Below are 9,746 nucleotides of genomic sequence, written 5' to 3' on the forward strand. Positions count from 1 at the left end.
CAACACCACCCAACCCCTGCCCCCCAGTCTCCCGCCCATTGGTGCGGGTCTGGAATCCTTATGATCACGCTTGCTTATGCCTTGTCGCTTTCCACACTTTATGATAAGCAACAATGAGATTTTAAGCAAAAAAATTGACTTCTATATTCCTCTTTTTATCACATACACTCCCTTTTTTGTCTTTATTTGGTGTGAATTTACTCTATTGCCCCTTAATGTGAAAAAGTAAACTTATGAAAGGGTAAAATGGTAAATTCACATGAATAAGGACAAAAAAAAGAGTGTATATTGTAAAAAAGAGAGTGAAGAAGTCAATTCCTAATCGAGGTAGATTTAGTTTGTTTTTAAATGTAAAAAACACCTCGTGGAAACATCTTCACATTCATAAACCAAAGACATGTTCACATTCATAAAGAGAACTTTCCTTGTGCGAGACATCCCTACTTCTCTTTTTCTTTTCTCATTTCATATGTCCGCAAATCGTAAAATGCCAATGTCTGGAAAATTGTAAAAAGACTCTTTACCTTTGTTTGACCTCTGGGAATCGAGAAAAAAAAATCTCAAGCACTATCTACATCATTGATGAAGTTGGTATCTACATCGATGAAGTTGGTAGGTCCAGAGGGCGAGAACCAAAAGACATAAACCAAATGCCACCAGAAAGGCCTTGACGATAACATTAACAGCCAGCAACTACATACAATGACAATGACCAGAAGGTAAAACCTTGAAATGCGATAGCACAATACATGAAAAAGCTGTATGTAACAAGTCATCCATCATCAACGCAAGGGGTTTCGCAAACTAAGAATTTTTTGATAAAAAAAAAAAAAAAACCCGGGGCATTTGGCAATTTTACCAATTTCAATGTAATTATTTGCGCGAGAAAATAAATAGACAAGACGAGTGTTTATTCACAGTTGCCCACTAAAATACTAATCGGAATTTAGAGAAGCTCCCACTCGGATTCACAAAAATCATGAGCCGGTAAGTTACTTTTATTTGCATCCCCGGAAAGAGTAGGCATCATACTCTCCACAACTATATGGTTTGATCCTGTTTCCACGTTTTCATATTGAGCTGCAAGCTGCTCGTACTCGTGCTTCCTTGCTGAACTTTTTGACAAGAAAGCTTTCCGAATCTTTTTCTGAAAGCAAATATTAGGTAAATGTCATTTGAGAGAGAGAGAGAGAGAGAGAGAGAGAGAGAGAGAGAGAGAGAGAGAGAGGTAAATGTCATTTGAGAGAGAGAGAGAGAGAGAGAGAGAGAGAGAGAGAGAGAGAGAGAGAGTACCTTATATGACCTAGGTTTATCTTGCCTAGTCGAGAGAGAGAGAGAGAGAGAGAGTACCTTATATGACCTAGGTTTATCTTGCCTACTAGGATTAAGGCGAAGTTGGTCTCTGTCCACCAGGATACAAGTTTCCTCCAGCTTCGAGTGTTCAATTTGCTTAATGGTATCTATCCCAATCTCAACCGAACCACAATTGTCAATCATATTCGAATTCGAATCCCATTCACCTGATCTTCCTGTAAACATTCAAGGACATCAAGATGGGCTTATAATTACTAATCGACAACATTGCTAAGGACTGGTGTTCATCGACAAACTTGCCTTCTGCAACACATTTTTTTTAACTTGGAAATATGCGAAAGAGATTGAGACAATGTGGGTGACAGACGTAAAACCGTTTCTTTTCTATGTCTAATGTGTGTTAAAGAAACTCTACATTGCAAACAAAAACCATACATTAAAAGTGCCTAACCCACAGAACAAAAACTTCAATAAGACTTGAATGATCGTTCAGTGAGAAAAAGGTGTTAGGAGAGCACATCAATCGAGTAATTGCTAATAAAACAGTTCAAATTTTGAATCATCTTTTGAGATAATATGAAGTGATATTTACAAACAAAGCTCCTTCACATATATATTGGTAAAATAAGGTTTACACATATATTGTTTGGAAAAACGCCTACAGAATCACGTATAAATCAAGCATCTTAGTGCAAATGTTTCAACAATTGCTGCACATGAAGGATCATGAACAGATTTTAACATCACATTCAATGGCAATTGGAATTCAGATGCAAGTACATAGGCTGGGTACAACAATGATGCTTTTAGACAATATGCCAAAACTAATCCCCATAATGGTTCCCAAAACAGAAATAATTGGCGAAGATAAATGACTTGGATAATATGTCTCCTGCAGTACCTAGCAAATAGGAAGGATGAGTAATAAAACATTTTGGTTTTGCCCAAACTAGATTCTAGTCCAGGACCTTGTGTCACACACTATTAGCATACAAAATCTCATTAGAGTTGGCAAAACCGTAAACACAAACTATTTGAATAGTTATTGTTCACAGGAGTTGTTGGAATTTTCCTGCTTTGTTCAAACCTTCAAAAACACAAAACCACATAAGATGATAGGAGAGCTGTCTACTCCCCTGCAGCATTCCTAATTCGAAATTGAAACAGGTGGACTATCTATGCCACTGCAAAAATACTGAGATACATTAGATACATTAGAGTAACATATAACCAGCAGTTCATTAGGCCTCATCTTTGAATTCTTTTTTTGTTCCATATCGAAGGTCAGAACATGTCTCCATTAACCATCCCTTTAACCCCATAAATACCAACAAAATAATTCACACTATTGAAACCTCAACAAAGTCATTTCCTAGTTTGACTAACATTTTTCATTTCGAATTCTCAGTTCTCACAATGTGAGTTTTTTAAACGTCAATACCTCTACAAGACGCCCTGTCGTCCTCATTTAGTGGATCACCACCAGCATTTAACTCTTCCAGGAAAATCCCTCCACTATTTTTGCACGTGCCTGCAGTTGCCAAAGCAGGAAGTCAAATAAAACCACAGGAAGTGATTAAAAAAAAAAAAAAAAAAAACCCAAATTAATGCATCAAAAAATATATCACCATTTGATTCTGCGGAAACCCCACCAGGCCTATCAATGGAGTAACTGCTTCTCAGTTCTGTTTCTTTTGTCTCACGAGGTTCAACCGGTAAAATCATATCAGTTGGGTTTTCAATTGAAGAGTCAGCAATAGACACAGAAGAGTGAACAGCATCGTTACAAAAGGTCTCTCCTACTCTCATGTCACCTCCCATGTCTCCAATGGTATCTGGGTATGATGTCCTACTTATCTGGTCACATGATTCATGATTATCAGCTATTTCATGGCACATTGGCGCATTGATGCTTGCTTCTGGTGTCTTATAGACCCCAAAATCACCACATTGGTTAAGAGACAAATCAGCTGAGGGAAGCTCAATGAGATCTAAAGGAGGAACCAAATCTTGAATGACATCAGAGTAGAACTTTTTGACGGTTGCGCCAACTGTTTGCACCTGATTTTCAACATATTTAACTGTGTCCTGTCAAAAACTAAATCATCAGAAATACAAACTTCCCAAATTCCAGAGAGCTAATTATATGGTGAGATATTTGAGAGTATCGAAGAACCATCAATGAGAAGAGCATGCAGAAGGAAGTTAGCAGTACTAGAAGATTGAGAATGAGCTGCCAATAGCTGTAAAAGTCATAATTGGATTACTAGAACTACTAACCAACAACAACAATTATTCCCAATTACTACTCCCAGGCACTGTTTTTTTGCCTGACTAATAACGAGGGATTACATAAATACAAACCACTAGTAATCCTATCAACTATCAAGTATTATGGAGAGGACAAATAACACCACCTCACCAAGATATTGTAGATGTCATGATTTGTGAGATATCATTGAAGAAGGAGATTTAATCATTGCAGAAAAAGTTCTATCCAAATGTGGGATATTTGGTCCGGGTCCCTGTGAATATGAATTCTAATCTGATGCTTTGTCCGGACAAACAGACAGGGTGCCTTGAGAAAAGAAAAAAGAAGAAGCTTGAACCTTTGCAGGCCAGCCAAATGTACTCATATGGGGAGTTCAAGAAATGAACTTCAGGATTTTCATTACAGCTAACAAGGGAACGGATGGTGCCCAGCCTAAAGGAGAAGGTCGACTTTATGATAAGTATACCTCACACACAACTTCTTCCACCTCCAAGCACATTGCTTCAAACTTGTGGTATATATCTTCAACCCAGGTTATACCCTTAGCTTCCATAGTGATCATACGTTGAAATTGATAGTGAATGCGTCCAGAGATTTCAAATCCAGCTCCAAGATAAAGGTGGCACCACTAAACTGCAGAAATTCAGATGAAACTCTGCAAGGGTTGTAAATCGAGTGAACGTAAGTTCAGATATTGATATCATTCATGCTTATCTAATTGTGTTTAGATAATTAGATAAATTAATAAATACACCACCAAAGTTTTTCAGAAAGAACAGCTAGAATGAAGATTAAAACCAAAGCAAATTTTGATGCACACCTCACTTCTAAAAAGTTATCCTCTGCCTATCAAAAAAAAAAGATGTTATCCTCTAGAATTCATAATGTCTCAGCAAGATAGAGTTACCATATTATGGCCAGCAGCCAAGCCACTTCAATTCCAACATTTTACTCAACAGACATAAAACTAATTGAACAAAGATTATATTCATGTTATGGGTAAAGTTAAGATATAGGCCGTAGGGTTTTGTTGGTACCTGCAAGTTGCAATTTATACCGTTTGACAGCTATGAACCTAATAGCCATAGGTATATGATAAATTTTACTCCGTATCCTTCTTAATAGGCTGCACATAGGTCTAACTTTTGCCTAGTAAATCATTTCAGTTATGCTATAAGAACAACAAAGCTTCAAAATTGGGCTAGACTTAACTTGTTTCAAAACTTAGAGCATTCATTCTATATGCATGTGTGTATTCTTTCCCACGTAATAGCACTGGCCTAACACAGGCTATTAAGTTACGAGATAAGAACAACAAAGTGTCCTGGCTCTTGAGAAGAACTGAACAGTAAAACAAATTTTTGCAAAACGTTTTTTGTGCTTCACTGCTCGGTTTGCTGTCGCATTTTCCATTTGTCGTGCCAGCACAACACCAACCCCCAATCAAGGTTTCTTTCTATGTATAGACTTCTATACATACATCCTACTCATGTTAGGTCTATTGGATTGTATATTGACAATTAAAATACTCCCTCAGTCCCATTTTCATTATCCATTTTTTAATTGCGTGCGATTTTTTAATTGTTTATATCTTAAAATCTATAATATTTTCATAATTTTGAAAACTTTGTATTAAGAACTAATCGAGATCTAGATCTATCAAACAAGATCCATATTGCATATTTTTCAAGATTCACACTAAAAGATATAGGCAAAAGACATAAAAGAGACAAATAGAATAATGGACAATGAAAATGGGACGGAGGGAGTACCAATTTGAGACTTTTGATCTTGGATTAGGAACTAAAGAGAATATACATTGCCTCTCTTGTTACCATATCGGGATTCTTTAACCTCCAGTGTTAAGTACAAATAGGTTCTTTTTATACTTTTGCTAAATAAATTAGGACTCTTGATGTATCTTAATGAAAGAATTTAGCAATGAATACTTAAATATGTGTGGATATGTTTAAGGACTTTTGGAAGTGTATATATACTTATATATAAATTGCCTTCCAAATGGTGGATATTGCAATCAAATGTTGTATAATTGTAGTCAACCATGAATTCTTTTAAGGTTATGAATAATTTTGTGCCCCCACTATAAGGGATATCTAGGTCCGCCACTGGATAGCACCCAAAGCATTTCGAAGCCGAGACATTAAGGTCTGTTGATGTATCCCCAAACCCATCAAGCAATTCACTGAATGCATACTATAGCCCCAGAAAGAGAAGAGAAAACTACTAACCAAATCAAACCAAACCAAACAAAGCCTTTAGTTCTTATCAGTTGGGGTTCGGTATCAGATTCATGTAATAAGGATCTTGACTGGATTTTTTATGTTCGTTATAATCTACCTAACGCACAACCCTCTTCCTTTATCTGGGCTCGGGACTAGGCAAAGTTGAAGTCGAAAGCTACTCTTCCCAAATTTGGCACTAAGAGAGGGAAGCAAAAAAGACCTGCCAGTTCGTATGACAGTTGTTGCAACATCAACAATCAAGGTCCCAACCACCCTAAAGTTTCATAATTTGGACAAGGAAAGCCAATCAAAAACTTATTTCACAAAATAAACCCACACATATATTATACGACGATACAGTAGTTGACAACACAAATTCATATGCCGATACATATAATAAACTCACAACTGTCCGAGAAAGTACTGTAGAGTTTGAAGCTGAGGAACTTACGCGACGGGAAAACGAATACCCAGAAACTGAAAACCCTGAGAAATCAACGATCACGAGCGAATTGCATGAACTTTTGGTTCCTGAGAGAGAGAGAGAGAGAGAGAGAGAGAATTTTGTCGAGTAGGAGTCTGCAGTCAGAAAGGATAAAACGGAATTTAACCTGGTTTCTTTGAGATGATAAAAAAAGGGGAAGAAAAAAAAAAAAAAACCACTTGTTTCTTTGAGTATTACTGTATTAGGCACCGTTCTAGAAATTTTTTTTAAAAAATAAGTAATTTATTTTATATTTTTAAATTTAAAAATAATGTAAATGAAAATTAATTTTTTAATTTTTTTTGCATCGTATAAAAGATCTAGATGAAATCTATCAAACAAAATTCATATTGCATATTTTTAAATTTTAATAAGTTCATAATTTTTGAACTTGAAATTGCCTTTTTAAAAAATAAAGATTTTTTTTGCGTTGCGGAACGGGCTCTTAGTGCTCCTAGCGCAACGTCATATGTTCACTGTGCATTTGTGAGGAAGTGACCGATCAATCATATCAGTCGTATTCTTGAATTTGGAATTCAAGGAAAAATAATGCTTCCTAGTACGGATTTGGGGATGTTACGGAGCAGTTTTTTGCCGAGCAAGTATAGAGCGACCGATCAAGTCATTCATCTTGATACAGATGGTTCCGATCGAATCTGAGTGTATATAAATCTAAATTGTACATTGCTTGGTTAAAATTTGAGACATCGATTGTCGAAATGAGCAGCTGAATCCGCCGCTTCACATCGCTTTGCAGGGTGTGAAGCAGCAGCAGCAGCATCCCCCATGAAAATTGCTATTCCCCCCCCCCCCCTGACACACCCCCCCCCGGCCCCACCTCCCTTTTCCCATTCTACCCCCTCTCTTCTCTCTCTCTCTCTCTCTCTTTTCTTTCTTTCTTTCTTTTTTTCTTTACCGTTTGGTTTTTTTTTTTTCTTTTTCTTTTCAGTTTCAGTTTCGTTTTTTTTTTTCATTTTATTTTCAGTTTCTTTTTTTTTTCATTTTATTTCCTTTTCGTTCTTTCCAGTTTGAATTTTTTTCTCTCTTTAATAATAGGTTCAAGTCTAATTTTAGGCTTTGTAAAGTAATTGAGAGAAAAAAAAAGTGTTTTAATTGATCATGTTTATCCGACTGTTTTATTTTTATTTTTTTGACCTTTATAGATTAAAAAATATAGTTACTAAAATAAGTGTTTCAATTTTCAATCCGTTTGAACCGGTGCAAAGTTGTTATTTTTCTGATCATTTCATCCTAAATGGATCTAGTAAATTTTTGGCTCCAAGGCCTTTCAATGGACACCCTAAGAGAGTTTTGAAACTAAATAATGAGTCTTAGGGTATTTGTTGAAAGGCCTTAAACCAAAAAATTCATTATGACCATTTAAAATAAAATAATAATAAAAACGATCTTTGCTCTGATTTAACTGAATTGAAAATTAAAACACTTAATTCTTGAATTATATTTTTAAATATACAAATGGTGTATTTATAGAAATTAAATAAATAAGGTATAAGTAATTAAATAAAAAAATAAATGAAAAAATAGGTGGGACCCGGGGGGCTCAACTGCCCTCATTGGCACAGTAGCCCCTACGAAGCCCCTAAAACGTTTCCGTTTTAGTTATAAAAAAAATAGAAACCAGCCATTTGCAATCCTATGGAGTAGAGACGTGATTTGAAGCAACATACTACTGAATCAGTTAAGAGGATTTATGCTAAATAATAGTTAACAAATTTATTAAATTGTACTATAGTTAAAAAAAAGTAATCCTAAATATAACATTTGTATTTTGGATTAGTATGTCGTTTGCAAAATACATTTCGTAATTAGTTCCCGAACACTAATTGTAATCTTAATTGAAAATAGAATTTGAGTTAACCAAAAAAAAAAAAGAAGGGAGGTAAATGGGAAAAGAAACAAATAAAGAAAATAATTGAAAAAAAAAAAGATTCAAAGTGGAAGGAATAAAAGGAAATAAAGAGAAAAAAAACGAAAAAAAAAAATCCAGCCGAAAAGAAACAAAAAGAAAATAAAGAGGGAAAAAGAAAAAAAAAAGTAAATGGGAGGAGGGAGGGGCAGGAGAAGTAAAATGGGGGGAGGGGAGGGGGTAATATGGGAAATGGGGTGTGGGGCCGGGGGGGGTGGGGTGTCGGGGGGGGGGGGAAAAAGCAGCCCTCATCCCCCATTCCTCCCAGCAGAGGACACAGAATCAGACCACTTAGATCATACCTAGTGATGGAGCCTGCAAAAAAAATATGTGATAGAGAAGATTGTTGAGCATTACGTGAAGGCGCTATATGAGCATTTAATGATTTTTCGATTTCTTTAGCCTGTTTGATTGGCAGGTGTTGAAGAATATACTTTGGACGGCCAAAGATTTTAATTCTTTTTTTTTAAATGAGAAAATTGTATTGATAAACGTGGAGCGACACTTACAAAACGGATATTATTATAAAGAACTTGAACAAAGCTAAACTAATCGTCTACCAAATACAAAACAAATAAATTACAAGGCAATTAATGTCTTTCATCTTATCTCAGACATGGTCAGACGCAATAGCGACACTTTTAAATTGTCTAACATCTAATTAGGAGCCTCAAACGAGAAAAAATGCAAAATTAAGGACAAAAGACACCAAATATCCAGACAATCAGATGCACTCCGCCTAAGTATGAATGCACCAATGAACTCCCAAGAACTACAGATCTGTCAAGCCGCCACAGATTGCTTCGCCAAAGACATCATGTAGGGATATAACGTTAAAGCACAGATATTGTTGTGAAGCAACCTTCGATTGAGAAAACCCAATCTGTAGACAAAATTCGTCCACATCAACCTCGATTGAGAGAACCCGATCTATAGACAAAATTCGTCCATAGATTTTAATTCAACAAAGTGAAAAACAAGAAAACAAAAAAGATTTTAATTCAACAAATTGAAAAAAAAAAAAAAAAAGAGCCTTAAGTAAGGGTTGGGCCTTAGGCCCGTTCCCGAACGCCAAATAAATACTTATTTTTTAAGAAAATAATTTTAAGCTTAAAAATGATAGGCTTGTTGAAATCTAAAAATATGTAATATGGATCTTATTTAAAAGATCTCATTGAGATCTTTAATTTGGTGTAAAAAAAATTTAAAAAATTATTTTTTATTTACATTATTTTTTAGTTTAAAAATGTGAAATAAATACTTATTTTTAAAAAAGATATTTTGGAACGGGCTCTTAGAGCATCTCCAGCAAGGTCGCCATTTCCTCCGGCGAGACAGATTCCCGAGCGAAACCATCAAAATCGAGTTCCTAGCAACCTCGCCACGAACTCGCCAGTTGCTCCCCTCGCTCCAGCCCCTCGCTCGTCTAAGCGAGTACGGAGGCTCGCTTGGCCAGACAGATCGGAGACGGTGGCTACTCTCCGTTTTCCGGCGACAGCAGCTTCA

General features: G+C 35.9%; 1 protein-coding gene across 3 annotated transcripts; it reads right to left on the bottom strand.

Annotated features, from left to right (window-relative positions):
• Positions 1-642: 642 nt before the first annotated feature.
• On the bottom strand, positions 643-6,449 carry LOC131321738 (uncharacterized). 3 transcript variants are annotated; one of them, XM_058352651.1, is made up of 7 exons: positions 6,281-6,449; positions 4,204-4,241; positions 4,053-4,166; positions 2,943-3,402; positions 2,756-2,845; positions 1,351-1,529; positions 643-1,147 (listed from the first exon to the last, which is right to left on the bottom strand). In XM_058352651.1, the coding sequence occupies exons 3-7, from the start codon at positions 4,146-4,148 to the stop codon at positions 947-949; spliced, it is 1,026 nt and encodes a 341-aa protein (XP_058208634.1). In that variant the 5' UTR covers positions 4,149-4,166; positions 4,204-4,241; positions 6,281-6,449; the 3' UTR covers positions 643-946. The 3 variants fall into 3 exon arrangements, with proteins under 3 accessions (XP_058208634.1, XP_058208632.1, XP_058208633.1); XM_058352649.1 differs by lacking the exon at positions 6,281-6,449 and adding an exon at positions 6,050-6,095; XM_058352650.1 differs by having other exon boundaries at positions 4,053-4,241.
• Positions 6,450-9,746: the final 3,297 nt, after the last annotated feature.

This window comes from Rhododendron vialii, chromosome 4a (assembly GCF_030253575.1).
Source record: "Rhododendron vialii isolate Sample 1 chromosome 4a, ASM3025357v1".
Lineage (NCBI taxonomy): Eukaryota > Viridiplantae > Streptophyta > Magnoliopsida > Ericales > Ericaceae > Rhododendron > Rhododendron vialii.